The sequence below is a fragment of the Protopterus annectens genome, chromosome 7.part0 (assembly GCF_019279795.1).
Source record: "Protopterus annectens isolate FY-2018-M chromosome 7.part0, PAN1.0, whole genome shotgun sequence".
NCBI lineage: Eukaryota > Metazoa > Chordata > Ceratodontiformes > Protopteridae > Protopterus > Protopterus annectens.
The window spans coordinates 154,879,211-154,898,290 of NC_056739.1; the positions used below are offsets into that span (position 1 = coordinate 154,879,211).

The following is a 19,080-nucleotide window of genomic DNA, read 5'->3' on the forward strand; positions in this document are numbered from 1 at the left end:
TAGCATAGCTCCTACCTTTACTTATTCTCACTGCCTATAGCATAGCTCCTACCTTTACTTACTCTCACTGCCTGTGGCATAGCTCCTACCTTTACTTATTCTCACTGCCTATAGCATAGCTCCTACCTTTACTTATTCTCACTGCCTGTGGCATAGCTCCTACCTTTACTTATTCTCACTTCCTATGGCATAGCTCCTACCTTTACTTATTCTCACTGCGTATGGCTTAGCTCCTACCTTCACTTATTCTCACTGCCTGTGGCATAGCTCCTACCTTTACTTATTCTCACTGCGTATTTCATAGCTCCTACCTTTACTTATTCTCACTGCCTATGGCATAGCTCCTACCTTTACTTATTCTCACTACCTATGGCATAGCTCCTACCTTTACGTATTCTCACTACCTGTGGCATAGCTCCTACCTTTAGTTATTCTCACTGCGTATTTCATAGCTCCTACCTTTACTTATTCTAACTGCGTATTTCATAGCTCCTACCTTTACTTACTCTCACTGCCTATGGCATAGCTCCTACCTTTACTTATTCTCACTGTGTATAGCATAGCTCCTACCTTTACTTTCTCTCACTGCCTATGGCATAGCTCCTACCTTTACTTATTCTCACTGCGTATTTCATAGCTCCTACCTTTACTTATCCTCACTGCCTATGGCATAGCTCCTACCTTTACTTATTCTCACTGCGTATTTCATAGCTCCTACCTTTACTTATTCTCACTGCCTATGGCATAGCTCCTACCTTTACTTATTCTCACTGCGTATTTCATAGCTCCTACCTTTACTTATTCTCACTGCCTATGGCATAGCTCCTACCTTTACTTATTCTCAATGCGTATTTCATAGCTCCTACCTTTACTTACTCTCACTGTGTATAGCATAGCTCCTACCTTTACTTACTCTCACTGCCTGTAGCATAGCTCCTACCTTTACTTATTCTCACTGCCTATAGCATAGCTCCTACCTTTACTTACTCTCACTGCCTAAAGCATAGCTCCTACCTTTACTTACTCTCACTGCCTATGGCATAGCTCCTACCTTTACTTATTTTCACTGCCAATGGCATAGCTCCTACCTTTACTTACTCTCACTGCCAATGGCATAGCTCCTACCTTTACTTACTCTCACTGCCTATAGCATAGCTCCTACCTTTACTTATTCTCACTGCCTATGGCATAGCTCCTACCTTTACTTACTCTCACTGCCTATAGCATAGCTCCTACCTTTACTTATTCTCACTGTGTATAGCATAGCTCCTACCTTTACTTATTCTCACTGCCTATGGCATAGCTCCTACCTTTACTTACTCTCACTACCTATGGCATAGCTCCTACCTTTACTTATTCTCACTGCGTATTTCATAGCTCCTACCTTTACTTATTCTCACTGTGTATAGCATAACTCCTACCTTTACTTATTCTCACTGCGTATTTCATAGCTCCTACCTTTACTTATTCTCACTGCCTATAGCATAGCTCCTACCTTTACTTACTCTCACTGCCTGTAGCATAGCTCCTACCTTTACTTACTCTCACTGCCTATAGCATAGCTCCTACCTTTACTTATTCTCACTGCGTATTTCATAGCTCCTACCTTTACTTATTCTCACTGCCTATAGCATAGCTCCTACCTTTACTTACTCTCACTGCCTATGGCATAGCTCCTACCTTTACTTACTCTCACTGCCTATGGTATACCTCCTACCTTTACTTATTCTCACTGCCAATGGCTTAGCTCCTACCTTTACTTATTCTAACTGCGTATTTCATTGCTCCTACCTTTACTTATTCTCACTGCCTATGGTATCGCTCCTATACTATCAGCTATGACTTCTGAAGCATTTTTGGTTTAACATCGGTCTGCTGCTTACTGTTCTCATTCTGCACAGGCTTCCTTGTGGGTTTTTAACCTTCTTTGGTTTGTAAATTCATTTGTTTATCAGCACTTTACTGGTTCCAAAACAGTGTACTTTAGCTTACTTCCACTTTACTCTTAGCCATTTTGAAACCCTTATTCTGTGTTCTTCTTCCTTTTCTTTGTAGAACAGGGAGTGTTGTCTTTAATACAGTTCAGTCTTCATATAGCTACCTTTCCAGTTACATTTGAAAGGCAACGTTTTTCCACCTCTCCTTTGCCTTCTTGTTTAGTTAATGGCGTATTTGATTAACAAAGGCATCCCTAGAACATTTCCAAGTTAAGCTATGCTTTACTTTCTTTCATCTGGGAATAAAGGAATGTAGCCAATTGATTGTCATCCCCGGGATGACTCTGTTACTGTCAGAATGTTGGATTGCTGATTGCTTAATACATTCTAGACATTTGTAGCTGACTTAACAGATTTTACATAGCCTGTTGGCATTACTTTTTATTTTATGTTAGATCACAGACTGACTCCATTTCTGTTACTTTACTGAGTTGTTTTTTTGTATATTACTTTGTAGTTATTTTTTATATTATTACCAGATACAACATTATTTTTCAGGAACAATAATCTTTTACTTTATATTGGACAGCAGGCTGTTCCCACCTGTCAGCTTTGTAGACTCATTATAGCTTAATCCCCTCACGTCTGTCTATACTAGCTTACACCGTCTGTTCCTGAGCTCTTGTTTTGCCTTTCCTTGTACTTCACCTTATGTGAGGCATAGTTTTCCTGCAGCTCAGCAGCATACTGCCCTTTAAGTTGTCCATTGCCCTCGCTTCAGTTTTGAGAACTGAGGTTAATCCTTAATGTAGGTACACTGTATAAAACTGTGTATCACTCTGACTGCTGGTATAATGTGGATTGGAACTTGATTTTTGATGGCAGGGTTTGCAAGTCCTCTCCTGACACATTTTTGAATAACCATTAGCATTTGCCACCCCTCTACATGTCAGACATTTATAGATCAGATACAACTAACTGTCAGGATCCTTGGATACTACCTTTAGAGGTTATCCTTGCTAGTAGCCACCCAGCATGTTATGCTTGGGATTATGGTCTGTAGATAGAAGAAGATGGACAAGTCCTATCACCTATGGAAATTATGTACATACCATAATGATAGATGTATAGGAAGAGGTCCATCTTCCTCTAAAACCACTTTCTTCTTTCTCCTGCCTTTTTTGATCTGTGGATGGAGATTGATTTTAAGAGCATGCATTTCTTTCCATCTTTTCTTTCTTTTCCTTTGCAAAGTCTTATAGTATTTTTTGTCTGTGTTTAATATGGTTTTGGCATATTTCTCTGGAAAAGTGCTTTTATCAAACATTTCTGACTGTTTACTTCTAGCATGTTCTTCAAGACAAATGTGATAGTTGGGTGGTTTAAGAAGGCTATTCTATATTTGAGGACAGAGCCATTGCTAAGTCATATGGCACCTTCTACCCAAAGTTGAGGACCAAAAAAAGTCCTCTTGCAAGTTGAGAACCAAAAAAGTTCTCATAACTCCAGAACTGTAGCAGAGACCTTCCACTAGCTCCTTGCTACAGTTAAACATTTCAAAAGATATTCATTTAAACAACTGCAAGAATATAAGCTGTGGTTACTTAAATAAATGATGGTATTGCACTTAATTCTGATCTGCAACTCTTTTGAGGTGCCAGTTGTGCTCCCTTACAACATTAGCTTCACCTCGCACTAGCTACAATACTTTTTGACAGCCCAGAGAGATCCATGGCTCTAATTGGGATTTAAATGTACTAAGTTAGTGGTAAGATCTCTGTCTCACTTCTTCACAGTTTCATAGTCTGTAGTTCGGTCCTGACATCTGGTCACTGTCTGTGTGGAGTCTACATGTTCTTCTTGGTGCTCCAGTTTCTTGCCAGAAGTATTCTGGTTAACTAGCTACCCTATATTGTCTACTACTAATCTATACATGCACACACACACACCACACACACACACACACACACACACACACACACACACACACACACACACACACACACACACACACCCCCAAACACTCACACACACACACACACACACACACACACACGCACACACACACACACACACACACACACACACACACACACACAGTGTTTACTTTTCCTTGTGAGACCCTGTTCTTGTCTGAAAAGGATCTATGGGTCAGTCTGCTTACCCAGTTAACAAAAGACAGATGACTATATAACTGATAAATTGAACGTTCCTCCATTTAATCCAATTAGCTCTATTGGCCTCAGATATGTTATGCTCGAAGACACTTTTTTAGTTTTATTTAGATAAGTTTAAGAAATTCTGAACTGCAAGCCTTACTGTGCAAAGAACTATATATAGTCTTCAACAAAGATGGGGTATCGTTAAAAAAATGGTTCCTTTATTTCTAAGGTGGTGTTGGAATTTACTTTGAATCTGTCCACTCTATTTCCTATTTTTTCTCCAAATAAAAAAAGAGTTTGGAAATTATTTTACATTGCTTTCAAGGAAAACAGGCTTAACCTGAAATCACACAGATCCATTATACATGGCTAGCCAGTTGTGTTGTTTCCTGTTGCTTAAGTACCTTAAGACTGGCTGGTGATGTTAGGACCCATTCCACTGTAGTAGCATCTATTACTGTATCCCTCTCCAGCAATGTGTGTGCTCAGAATATCTGTGAGGCTGCCACACGGTCTTCAATCACTATAAGGTGTATGATGAATCTGGAGTCAGGGCTGGATTTGTTTCACAGTCCTGCAGAGGTTGCCTAAGACCAACTGAATACGTCATTCGATCAAACGTCCTGAATGTTGAGTGTCAGAACACCGCCATTCAGGAAGTTGAATCAGAAGCAAAACAACAAAACATTTTTTTGGCAAGGGCAAACCCCTCTACACCCCTTTACTCCTCTTGCTAATTATATATATACTGACTCTTAGATTGCACTGCAGTGGAGAAGGGTCAATTCCTTGATCTCCTCTATACCACTGTCACATACTACATGTTACCCTTTTTCCCTATACATTGACATTTCCAACTTTAATGTTTAGGTTTTGACCTTTTCTCACTCAAAGTTTACATCTATCAAGCAGTTGTCATGTACCCAGAGCAGCCAGCCATTTCTGGAACCATTGGGTGCACTGCTTGATGCTCTCCCAAATCATACATATGATTTGTTGCAGCATTTGTGTTTGTGATGTACAAGTAGTTGAGTGGTCACTTTAGCATCCATTTTTCCAGAATATATATAAAGTCTGAAACTCAAATGTATGTCATTAATTAGTGACTTCAATCCTGAGTGATTTGCTAGAAAACCACACATGCATTTTATGAGGAACAGGCCAAAGATATGAATCAAAAATGTGGACATTCTGCAAAAATCTGGACAGTTGAGGGGTATGAGTTCGAAGTGCTTGCTTTGTTATTAAATTTTGAATGCTTTTCACTGAAAGATATTTGCACAATATGATATATGTTATTATATCAGTAGCTGCTTGAAAAGGGCCCAAACAACAGGCCCACTGACCCTGTTAAAGTCTTAAATAAATAAATATTGAGAAGGAAGTATCAAGTAGACATGCTGAAACAGATAAAAATAAGCAGCTATAAAGGTGTTCTTGAGATTAAGGCTTAAGCTTATCATTGCTAAGTCTGTTGAAAAAGTATTTAAACCAGTTTAGGAAAGTGTGTTCCCTTTTAGAAAATAGTCATGTATTGTTATCTGAACACAAGTTTAAAGATAGAAATATACTTAGCTCTATATACCTTTTCTGTCTTACTCTTCGTTCTGTTGCCTCTTTAGCCTGCAACAAAACCGTTTGTTGGTGTAGTCTTTCTGTCTGTCTACTTGCGTATTGCTGACCAGCACTGGGAAGAGAAAACTGCAAGCTGGAAGATGGGTTTATAGTTGAGTTGTCATCTACTGACCAGCATCTGATAATGTAGCAATGTGTCCTGTGAGATATCCAGCTGCTAAAGATGTGTGACCGAAGACTACATGTCTTGTACAATATTCCATGCCTGAGATATGCCTTATCAGGGCCGGCCATAGCTGATATGGTGCCCTAGGCGAAGTAGTACTCCGGCGCCCCTTAAGCTCCACCCACACCATACTCATGAAACACCCCTACAAGGCTTGCCCACAGGTAGGTCACTCCCTAAAAAAGCCACTCCAGTCATTCACTCCAAGAAAGCCAGTCCAATCATTTCCTTTAACTATTTAAATGCATCGAAGAAAGGATACCTTGTAGTGTAGTTTAAACTGAAAGTGAAAGTTGAAATTTCCTTTAATAAACATGCTTTAATCTGTTTCTCCTTCACACATACTTTACTATAAAAGTCATGTCTTCAGAAAATAGAAGCCCATGTGCCTTGGTTCAAAGGGTTGCTTAGGTTAATCTAAACAGTTTAATTGACTTTGGGGTAGGCGAGCAAGTTTACAGCTCAGTGAAAGTAAAATAGCAACCTCTCTCCTCCCTGTGTATAGAAGCTTAAGATAGAATAGCACAAACACAGATAGCCATTTGCTAAACAATACAATGAAAACAGGCTTAGCATGAACGGTACAATTCTCTGTCACTGAAACTGCATGAAAACCCATATTTATAGAAAATGCATCTGGTCAGTGGAGGAAGTTTACATTTGGGCTGTTTTCAAAAGCGACTCCTTACACACATTTTTACGGTCATGCATACATGTATTTGTTCTTTAATTTAACTTCCTGGTTGCATTAAATTATATTCTTTATGTAATATAGCACCACTTGTTAGAATGTGTTTTAAATTTGTAGTTTTAAACATTCTTTTAATAAGCAAAGAAACAAAATGTGTAAACCAATAATGACAAAACTACCCATTTCAGAAAATTTCAACCATAAAAGGCCACTCAGACTTCTGTCATTACAATCCACCAATATCACTCAATACAAACAATCTCTGCAGAAGAGAAATCATCTGAACAATTCCACATTAAAGAAATCTGTAACTAATGAAGAGATTGCCACTGGCAAACAACTTTACATCTCAATGTTTCATCTACAAATTCCGTGCCTGTTGCCCTTGAAGAATTAATTGCCTATATTACATAAAACAAAATGGTAAACTGGTAATATTGCAATAGGAAATGACTAAAACTGACAAGTTCGTAGTTGCTAGGCATCTCATACAAAGGAGGACATACTTAGGAGTGTAGACCCTATCTGCCCTTAAAATGCAGCAAATAATCAGCAATCAAATGGGCACTGCAATATTACTCCATCTACATGGTTTGGGAGCAGAATACATAGCCTTCTGCATCAAAGACAATTATACTACTAACACTGCTTTCAAATTCTACAACAGTGTATCATTTAATAAACAAAGCAGTTTTACACTGAAAACTAATGTAGCAAAATGTAAATACTTCTCATCTTCTCTTTGCTGGTGATTTAAAACTGTATAGCTCATCAGATGAGGAACTGAAAGTACAACTGCAAGTTGTCAAAGCTTTTTCAGGTGATATAAGGATGTCATTTGGTCTTGATAAATGTGCAAAAGCAACCTTTAAAGCAGGAAAACTGCAGCACCAGGAAATCAATTTGAAACAAGAATGTCATATAAAAGAACTTGAGCACGAGGGAGCATATAAATATCTGGGAATTGATGAAGGATCAAAAATAAAACATGAACAAATGCAAATAAAACTTAGTAAGGAATACTTTAGAAGGCTTAAATTAATCCTGAAAACAGTGTTGACATCGAGAAACAAAAAATACAGGCTATAAACCAATTTGCTCTTCCTGTCTTAACAGTTCTGAAGTGAATGACTGGCCCCAAAACGTATTGAATAGATAACATAGGAAAACAAGAAGGATGCTTCATGCTCACCAAATGATTTATAAAAAAATCAGTGCATACCAAGATTATATATTCCCCATTCCAAAGGAGGGATGGGCCTTCTTGAATTGATTACATGTACAGATCTGCAATCGTGGGACTCCACACATATCTGCTGACATCACAAGATCCAAACGTAGTGAAAGTTTTGAAACATGAGCAGAATAAATCAAAGATATGCTTCTGCTACATTAAGCAGAGAAGTTATCGGCGTCAAGCAGGAATGGAAATCAAACCAGAAGTAAATAAAAGTCAGGCAGCAAATGAATGTTCAAAAAAACAAAAGAAAGAATATACAGTGAAGGAAAGACCAGATGAGAAGGCAAGAAATGTAGAAAATGCATAAATATAGTCGCAAGTACAGAAAACCTTTAAAAGGACCTCATGTTGATCAGGAACAAATGCAGGAATGGTTAAGGAGAGGTGAATTCAAACCAAGAGATGAAAGGTTAATATTGGCAGCCCAACATAGTGGGCTATGTACGCATTGGTTTACAAAGTCCATTGAACATGTGGGAGGAACAGAGAAATGTAGGTTTTGTAAAACCAAATTGGAAACAGTCACACACCTCGTTGCTGGTTGTGACATACTAATGGCAGAAGGACTGTATACTGAAAGGCATAATAATGTGGCAAGACTGTTGCACTGGGGATTGTACAAACATTATGATACTGAGGTGGCTGAAAAATGATGGAAACATGAGCCACAATGCATCATAGAAAATGATGTTTACATCACATGGGATCACCTATTACCAATATTTCAAAAGACAGATGCTAGAAAACTGGATATAGTGGGCCATGAAAATAAGACAACAGCAGTATTGATCAGTGAAAATGACCACACCCAGTGACTACAGCATCTTGTGTCAGCGACACAAAGTCATAAAATATCAGGATCTGCAGGCAGATCTGGAAGAAAGATACCCAGACAGTTCCAATAGTAGTAGGAACAAGTCTTATAAAAATGAACCCAAACCTACAATCTTATTCAGATATGTTACCAATACATTTAACCCTGTATGAACTGCAGGAGGAGTCATTACTGGGCACATTGCCGGTGCTGCTAAGAGCACTTTTGGCTGACAAAGATTGAAACCATAATAATTTCATGAACTTTAATCGTACTTTGACTTAGGAATGGGGTCCATTCCTGTCATGGTATTAGAAACCCAAAAGATTTGGAGAAATTAAAAAATTGCAGTATTCTTAATTTAAAGATTTGGAAAAATTAAAAAAAAATGCAGTAGTCTTAATTCTTGGGATATCCTGCAGAGGATAGCCATATGTTTGACCAGTGTACCAAAGCCTTTACTCCTTCTGGGCACTGTACATCAAGCTATGTTCTACATGCAAACTACAAAGTAAGTATATGACATACTAGTACCTAATCCTCACAACTGAAGTGTCCCAGAAGAAAGCAATAACATTTACAACCAGGAAGGGAAAAAGGAAAAAACAATTTAAGTAACACTCCTCGGTCAGAAGAAAAGCAACAGAAGATATCAGTGGGTAGGAAGGAGGGATAGAACACTACCTACAGAGAAGCCAGAGGCTAATACCAAAGTTCAGTGGGTGCACGGCAGAGAAACTAATCCTAGATAAGCCAACAGTATCATACAATGCACACATACAAAGCAAACTAGTAATGCAAGTAATTTGAAGGATTTTAAATTCATCTGTGTCTCTGGAATTAACTGCTTCCCTGGTTTTCCTTCAAGACTCTTAATCCTCCTATGTCCACTCTGGTTTCCCTATTCTGCTTTACTTTCACCCCAGTGTCATTTCCCTTCCCCCATTACTCCTAGTATGTCTGCCGATATTATTAATTATTTGTATTAAAGTGTATTTTCTAAACAATAAAATAATTATTAGTGGTATTTACTTAATTACTGCTGTACCACAAAACCACTACTCTACAACTGACAAAATCATCTTTAAAGCAAAATTAGAGTCATTTGAAAACCACGTAAAACGCTCTTCTTTTTCATGTATTTTTCCATTTATCAAGACTTAGCTAGGTCTATCATAACAAATTTACCTGCTTTAAGTAGCAGGACTCCATCTACTTTAACAATATCCACTGTCCCCCAAAGTAAAATAAAAAAAGCATATGTAGGTCTGCATTCCAAATGGTGTTCTGTGTGTGTGTGTGTGTGTGTGTGTGTGTGTGTGTGTGTGTGTGTATATATATATATATATATATATATATATATATACATACACACACACACACACACTACTCTTCAAACCAAGACGTTAACAGCACATAAACACTTAAAAGCTAGTAGTACACTAGCAGATAATCTACTTGCATGCAATTTGGCTACTTTTTTGCCTTAAACGTCACTTCAAAAGTTAAAAATAAATAGAAGTAAGCAACCAAAACTGTAATGATACAGGACCCCATCCCCAAACCCTACAATAACAAAAAGCTGCTTCTTTCTTTAACTTGTGGCATCCAATATTAAAAGAGCACTTAACATGGTTTCTTAAATACGTTTAAGGGAATATGAACTATAAATCTACAACAAATGTAAAGTCACTGTTAAATCAACCAGTATGCCAAGGCACCAGAATTTTAAATGTAAGGCAGCAAATCTAAACTATGAAAGATCTAAAAGAAAATTCAAAATCAATAAGCTTAACACAGACGATTATGATTGGTTTACCGATCATAGCCAGCTTATTTTATGTTCGGGACATGGATGGGATTCAGGAATTACACACAGACACACGCACAGTAACCTTTCTCAACTGAACAGCCACATGCAGCCACACACACCCACAAATTCAGTCTTTACAGATATGCCAACTTCATATTTCGTGTAAGAGTGCGGAATGTATTTACACCTGCTTTGGCGTGCGGGCATACGTCACATGCATGGTCCTCTTTAAAGGAGAAGACGCTTGCACTGCAGTGTGAAGAAGGCTTTTCTTTTTTTAATTGTTGAAGCTGGCTAAACTGCAGCTGTGAAAGCCCCCTCACCCTATGGTTCCAACAACTTTAATGGGCAGGACTATAGAAGTGGGAAGAGGACACAAATGCAACAGTACAGTTGGGACGGACTCAGAGACAAGGCGCCGAGAGGAGCGCAAACTTCATCTTATGGATTAAGAAAAATAAATGAATGAACATAAATAAATAAATAAAAGCGCACCCTTTACAAGGTCAGCCTGTACGGCGCCCTAGGTGGTTGTCTGGTTCGCCTATGTCTAAGGCCGTCATGTGACTTATGTAACATTTAACCTCTGTGAATGAATCCTCACAATGTTTCCTGCAGCCATGCAGCTCTCTGTATGTATATATGGGTATATGCCAGATTGAAGTTTTCAGACACTCAAAATTCATACGGACAAGACCATATGAGAGAGTTTCCAAAAACTCGAACATCAAAAAAAAAAAACACAAAAAATCTACTTTTTTACATTTATGTAGGGGGGTATGCCCCCCTGCACCCACCACCCCCTGCAAATTATTATACCAACTCCAAGATCACACTACAGTGAAGAAAAGTGTAAATTTCCCAATCTTCAATGTACTGCAATCTTCATTCATAAGCTTATGGTCTCGACCATATGAATTCAAGTTTCTGAAAAACTCGATCAACTGATAGGGATATGTGTATATGTGTGTGTGTGTGTGTGTGTATATATATATATATATATATATATATATATATATATATATATTAAGGTAAATACCTGATATTATTGTATTTCTCTATATCCAAGGCTATGCGACTTCCGAGTTAAAACATATTGATATTGTGAGTATGGAGAAAATACAGATCCCTATAAGGGGTTGCAGGAGAGGCTTCCCCTAAAAATAATATGAAAACTTATCTGCTTGTGTATTGTAATACATACATCGACATTTTGTGTTTTATTCTGTTAACTCTTGGTTTGTACTTATCCAGTGGTATATTTAAATGTATCCTCTAGATGATATTTGTCACTTGTTTAAGGCAGTGTTCCTTCATGTTCACTATAGTTCTGTTTGAAATTATTTCTTTGTACTTTGAGCAATACTGTACCAGTTTAGCTTAAGCTATCTCATTTGAATAGATATGTTCTAATGACAACAGCCGTTCATGCATTTTTATTTTATCAGCTACGTAGTGATTCTGTATTCGGGATTTAGTAAGTTGGTCATCTGTGCTTGAAAGTTTTGAAGATCTTGTTTAGTTATTTGATTACATTCTGTGACTTCTGGCATCTCTGGTCATCCTCCTCTTTCACTAAACCTGCAGGTCATATGGGTATTGGTTCCTGTAACCTTTGACCATCACTAACTTACATCTAGATACCACTGGTAGCTTTGTTCCATGGCCTTTTTCATTCCTTCTGCATGCTAAACCTCATGCTGTATTTATTAGCTTTGCATGTGTGAATAAGCTCTGTGATGGACTGAGCTTTTTGCTGCTGTATTGCAATCCACCTACTTTCGTTTCATTACCATGCTGGTTTAGTTAGCATTTAGTGTGAATTGTATTAAATCCATAGATGTTACTAGAGATTGCAGCATCTGTTAGCAGAGGCAGCTTGACATTCCCCATTGTAGCAGATAGACTTTGCTGGTTTTAAGAATTAGTAGGGAAGACCAACAGAGAGATCGACCCTTTTGTCAGTGCACCCAAAGTATAAGTGGACAGGAATACCCGACCTTTGCTGTAGACTTTTTTTCTGATTTTCACTTATGTCATTGATTCAGGTTATACTTTGAGAATGAACAGTTTGCAGAAGGGCCAAGAATGTATGCTGATGATAGAGGCAGTGCCTTGAGACATTTTCATCCCTGCTCAACATCAGGTATGTTTGCATGACAAGGTGTTTTATTCTGCATTATTAACAAATTAGTTAGCTCTCCCAAACAAATGGAAATTAGCGATTTACAGTGCAATTGTTGCTGTGTTGTTATTGTCTTTGCCTTAGTTTAGGGGTGGGTTCTGAGGAAAAGGCCTCTCTACTCTATATTTTATTCCCTTTTACATACTGTTTGTAATACAGTGATAATGCATGGTTTAGTATGAGGAAGTTCATTCTTATCAACAGTAGGACTGATGCCATTAGGCATTAGCTCAGAATTTAAAACTTTCCCTGGCTACTAGCCCCTTCCATTTTAGGTAAAATTCCAGTAAGCCAGCTTCCTCTCTAGATCTGTTTTGCTTTATGTCAGAAAATCTGAGAAAGGGCCCCTGGCTAATTTAAGCTGAATTAATTTTTGCTGTGAGAAAAAGTTTACAGTTTGTTACTAAATTTAAATGAGTCTTGCTTATTTTCATTTACCAGCCATTCTAATCAACTTTTTCACTTCATGAGTTAATGTAGTTCAGGCTTGTTAAAGCCGTGCTATCTTGAAAGGTATGTCTTTCTTACCCATGAGCAGCTTGTCCTCCTTTGTAAAATTAAGCATTTAAATTGTACTGCCTACTGATTTCTTCATATTGATCACTGCCACAGTAGCCTAAGCTATACGGGTTATATCCTGCCAAGCATCCAAAGTTTCAGGACACACTCCACATTCTTAAAGCATTGATCAGCTCAAGCTGAGCTGACTAAAAAGATAGATTTGGCCATCAAGCCCTTCAGAGCTTTCCTGCCACCGAGAAGAGTGTTCCTCTGTGGGCCTTTGAGGAGCGACAGTCAGCTAATGCTGTTCCATTGCTGAGCAGTTAAGTTCCCTTTGGGCAAAAACCTTCCACATAGGTTCATAGGTTCATACTAGGCTATCTGCCCTAGGGCATTTATAAGCCTAGCCAGAATGTGTTTGGCTTTTGCCACCCATTTTAAATGTATTTTGCTATGCCCTTTTTCGAGGTTAGTATACTATGCCTCTGTCTAACAGTGACACAGAAGTGATACCCGGGGTAAACGTATGATCTCCCATCCACTCATCAAGATTCCTCTTGAAGCGAGTCAATGAGGGACTCTGCCTAACCTGGACTGGGATTTTATTCCAGAGTGAAGGGAGCCTCTGGGTTATGAATCTGTCCCTCCAGCATGTCCTATTTATTTCAGTGCTGAGGTTCAAGTCTCTCGAGCGTGTAGCTCGATGGGATTTGGATTTTCTGAGGTGCAGCATGTCCATTAATTCTGGGTTGGACATGGCTTTATACGTCAGGCACAGATCGCCTCTGAACAGGCGGTATGCCACTGAGTAGAGCTGGAGTTTCTTTAACCGGGCAGCATATGGCATCTGTTTGAGCCCTTTGATCCTCTTGGTGAGGTACTTTTAGGGTCTTTCCAGTTGCTGCAGGTGTCTGGTAAGGTACATCCCAAAAGGGGCATTGTACTCAATTATGGGCCTGATGAGGGATGAATAAAGAGGCACGATGACCTCCCCTGATCTAGATGTGAATCCCTTCATGATTAGGTGGGCTATATAAAATGTTTTTCTAACCACTTTGGCCACGTGGTTGTCAAATGAGAGATTGCTGTCAGCTTGGGTCCCCAGGTCCCTAATTACTTCTTCTGTACTTAATGGATTACCACCTATGTGGTAATTTGTGGGCACTTTGTTTTTGCCAAACGGGATGACTATACACTTTTGGCATTTAGCTTGAGGCCATGGCTCTGGCACCAGTTGTCTGTTTCTATGAGGCCCTTTTGGAGGATGCTTGTGTCGGCTGGAGAGTCGATTATGACGCCCAGTTTGCAGTCATCTGCGAACTTGGTCAGCCACAGTCCTTCCATGTTGACCTGTACCTCCGAGAAATATATACCGAACAAGAGAGGTCCCAGGACTGAGCCTTGTGGGACACCACTTGTAACTGGTTTGGAGTCTGACATGGCTCCAGCAATTCTAACCATGTGGGTTCTGTCTTGAGCCAGTTTGCAATCCATCTAGTGACATAGGGGTTTATATTTAAGCTGGTGAGCTTATCTATAATGCCCGAGTGGATATTGTATCGAAGGCTTTTGTGAGGTCCAGGTAGGCTGTGTGGACCACCTTCCCCTCGTCAATGGCCTTGGTGACTGTTTCAAAGAAATCAACCAGGTTTAAGAGGCAGGATCTGCCCTTAACAAAGCCGAACTGGGTAGGATCCAGTGTTTGTAGGTCCCCAATATCTTTATTTATGAGGTCCATGATGATCTTTTCCATAGCTTTGCAAACCAAGCTAGTCAGGCTTATGGGGCGATAGTTTCCAGGATCCGTTGAGGCACCACCTTTATGGAGAGGGACCACTGTTGCTGTACGCCACTCTTTGGGAACATATCCTGTAGTAAGGCTGAGATTGAACAGTAGTTTTATGTTTGGGTTTAGCTCTTCTTGGAGTTCATGTAGGACGCAGCCCGGGACACCATCTGGTCCCATTGATGCTGTGTTTTTTGCTTTGGAGAGGGCGGCTCTTACCTGAGCATCTGAGATGTCAGGGGGGCAGCACTCTGCTGGGATAGATATTTGCCCTTTTGGTGGGGAGGTGGGGGGGAGAAGTTTGCGCTGAACCTTTCAGCTAGGATGTTGGTAATGTCTGTGGGTTCGGTGTATTTTTTGTCATTTTGGACTAATTCTGAGCATATCTGGGAATTACCACCCAGGTTCCTAACATAACTAAAGAAAGCCTTGTGATTACCCTTAGTGTCCTGTGCAATTTTTCTCTCGAAGCTGGCCTTAGACAATTTTATGTGTGCCCGTAGTTTTTTGCTAATACTGATCAGTGATGCCTTCCCTTTTTGGGATTTTGCTCTATAATTTAGTAGCTTCCTCCTTCTATTGTATAGTTTGTTTATGGCTGGGGTCCACCAGACAGGACGTCTGCCTTAGGAGGATTGGGTCTTGGTTTTATTTGGGATCGCATGATCCATGCATTCCTGAAGGTGTTCATAGAATGCGTTTATAAAGGATTCTGCGGTCTGGGCTGTATTTTCCACAGGCCCGGGGGCTTTGAAGGATTCCACCTCAGTTTTGAGGAGTGTGAAATTTGCTTTAGAGAAGTTTTTCACTGTGGTTTTCTGGGCAGGGGGTGGGGTCAGGATGTGAATATCCAGTGAGATTAGTTTATGGTCTGATCTTACCAGTGAGGGATACACTTCTGGTCTGGAGCATAGAGTCCCCATGTTGGTGATGATCAGGTCCAGTATGTTTTCCCCTCTTGTGGGAGTGGTAACAAGTTGTTCCATAGCATTTGAGTTTATAAATTCTAGGAACCTTTGGGCTAGGGTGTTGGAGCTAGAGTAATGCTCCCAGTCTATGTTTGGGTAGTTGAAGTCACCCAATATAATGGTGTTTGGAGAGACCTTCATATTTTCCAGTGTTCTCAGGAAGGCCGAGTGGGGTTCCTGGGTTTGGGAAGGTGGTCTGTAGCAGGCTATAAACTGGAAGGCAGTTTTACCCACTGTTAGTTGCACATGGATAGTCTCTGATGCTTTGTGCTTTGCCACCAACCTGGAGGTGTGGGTATCTTTGATGAATATCGATACTCCCCCTCCTTTTGTGGTTCGGTCCAAGTTTTGGGGCCAAAAAAATTGGTATGAGGTATAACCTGGTAGTGCTGGGGTGCTCTCGGGAGCCCTGAACCAGGTTTCTGTTACTGCACAGATATTGATGTTCTCCATGCTAAGGAGAGTTTTGAGTGCGTGCATCTTGAGGTTTAGACTTCTGGCGTTGAGTAGCATTACTCTTAGTTTCTTATCCCTTGTGATACCTATGGAGGTGGGTTTGTCTTTTGAGCCTTGCCTAAAAAAGGCACTATGGGGGTAGCAAGAGCCTTTTGCCAATATCCGAAAGCCCAGGGGTGACAGGTGCAAGCCGTCCCTAGCGAAGCATCGTGGCTTGTCAAGCATATCATCCCAAGCTGACAGGCATTGGATCCCCTTTGAATGACACCAGTACTTAAGCCAATTGTTGAAATTGATCATCTTGTCTTCATATTGTGGCATCATTCTTGGTAAGGGTAAGATGCTACTCAAGGTCAGGGTCATACCGGCCTGGGCTACATGCTCAAAGAGCTCCTTTATGTCTCTTTTCATGTAGTCCAGGGAGGTTCGTCTCAGGTCATTCACACCAGCATGGACAATGACTGAGTCATATTTGTACTTGCCATGGAGTGACCTGAGTGCTTGTGTTATGTGGCGGATCCTAGCACCCGACAGGCTGCTCACCGTGACCCTCTCCTTGTTCAGCCTGGTGAGCGGGACGTCAGTGTGCCTGACGATAGAGTCACCTATTACAAGTGTATCAGGTGTGTTGTTTAGTCTTAAGGGCTGTGACTGTTTGGCACACTGGCTTTGTGAGATATGTGTTGCACGTGTTTTGTTTTGGGGTAGCGGCTGCTTGGGTGTCTGCTTTGGAGGTCTCTGCTGCTTCGGCAGATCTTTATTTAGAGCCTCCGAGTATGTTTTTGTGTGATTATGTGTTTGGTTTGCTGTCGTGGTAGGTCTGTGTGAGACTGGAATTGTAGTGAGTGTGGTTTCCTTCTCCTCCTGACTGGTTATGCCAGTACTGAGTTGAGAGAGCTTAGCCTCCAGTTTGGCTGTATGGTTGCATCTTTCACATGTGTTGGAATTGTTGGGAGGAGGAGAGGGTTGTCTGTGTACATGAGGCAGTTGTAACATTGCCTCAAGATTCCCAGATTCACCAGCTGGACCGGAGAGGAGATTGACAACTGACCTTTGGACATGCTAGAATAATATTGGGAATTCCTTAATAATTGAAAACCAGGGCCAGTGGGGAGTGAGGGTGTAGTGCTTTTAATTTTTAGTGCTGACTTATATAATTGCTTTAGTGAGCAAGTGCCAGGTAACTTAAGTGCAATGTGTTACAGGTAACTTAAATGCAAAAACGACAAACAGTAACTTTCTTTCAAGTGAAACAAGGAAATAAGTACATTAAGCAATGCAGATATCACTAGTGATCCACAGAAGCTGAGAAGCGTATTAGGTGGAATTAGCGTTCCAGGAAATAACAAGCAAACAAACAACAAGCATATAAACAAAGCTAGATTCAGCAGGCCTGGATCTAGTCTATGCTACAGCAAACAAGGTGTACCAATTTCAGTAAGATACAGTTCAAATATTCAGGCACTATAAACCTTTAACCAGAATTTCCCAGCTCAGAAGGGCAGAGTCCAGCCTCTTCTCCCACAAGAGTGCAGACCACAAACCTTCTTAATGTAAAATAACTGGCCTGAAGCCCAAGTGCTTAAACCGAACTAATACACTTTAAGAATAACAGACACTGGGCTCTCAATCAGCAGTTCCCAACTTAGAAGGATGAAAGCTACCTGTCCTGCCACCACAGTGCATGCCACAAACCTTCCTAATGTAAAACAACTGGTCTGAAGCCCAAGTGCTTAATCCAAAAGACTTAGAATGATAGCTACACTTTAATCAAGTTACTACCAAGCAGTAATAAATACAGTTGAATACTTTAGAGAATGCCTGGATTAGTGCTGAAGTTACACAAACAAAGCTAGATCCAGCAGGCCCAAATCCAGTCTATGCCACAGCAAACAAGGCGCACCAACTTCAGTAAGAAGCAGTTCAGATATGCATGCACTATAAGCCTTCAACCAGAAATTCTCAGCTCAGAAGGGCAGAGTCCAGCCTGTCCTCCCACAAGAGTGCAGACCACGAACCCTCTTAATGTAAAATAACTGGCCTGAAAGCCCAAGTACTTAAATCAGAATTAATACACTTTTAGAATAACAGACACTGAGCCCTCAGTCAGCAGTTCCCAGCCTAGAAGGATGTAAGCTACCTGTTCTGCCACTACAGTGCAGACCACAAACCCTCTCAGTTCAAAACAACTGGTCCGAAGCCCAAGTGTTTAAACCAAAAGGCTTAGAATGAGTTACACCAAGCAGTAATAAATACAATTGAGTACTTTTAAGATGATGCAAAAGTAAAAAAAAGTAGGTAGAAACACAAGTACAGTAAAAGCAGATTAAATTTTTTTTTTTTTTTCTGAACAAGTGCTGAGATCAAAGAAACAGATTTGAGTGCTGAAACTAGAAAACTGGCTAGTTATAAGAAAAAAAAACTAAGCTAGAAGGCTTCCCTCCAACACAGAAGTATTTTTCTTCATTGTCTCTGACTTTTGTGGTAAAAAGTTTTTAAACATCATTTGAAACTATTTTTCATCTGAGTAAACTACACTTATTTCACCTTTTGGGGCCAAGAAAGTGTTTAAAGTGCTTTTTAGTGTATTTTTGATGAAAAATGTAAGTTTTTGCTGCTTTCCTGTTTTACCGACTATTGCTGCTCAGGGTCTTGTGCAGGCTACTGACCCTTCTTGTAAGGTGTTTTCAGGTAAAAGAAAAAGAAATTCCTTTTTCTGTGTATAG

The 19,080-nt window shown here is 40.0% G+C and overlaps 1 protein-coding gene across 3 annotated transcripts in view; it reads left to right on the forward strand.

The window, feature by feature from the left end:
- CACNA1S (calcium voltage-gated channel subunit alpha1 S) overlaps nucleotides 1–19,080 on the forward strand; it is a 3,469,037-nt gene that overhangs the window by 3,036,655 nt on the left and 413,302 nt on the right. For all 3 annotated transcript variants that reach the window (XM_044076603.1, XM_044076604.1, XM_044076605.1), the window contains one exon: nucleotides 12,507–12,604. In XM_044076603.1, the coding sequence (XP_043932538.1) occupies nucleotides 12,507–12,604 (98 nt within the window). The remainder of the gene's footprint in view (nucleotides 1–12,506; nucleotides 12,605–19,080) is intronic.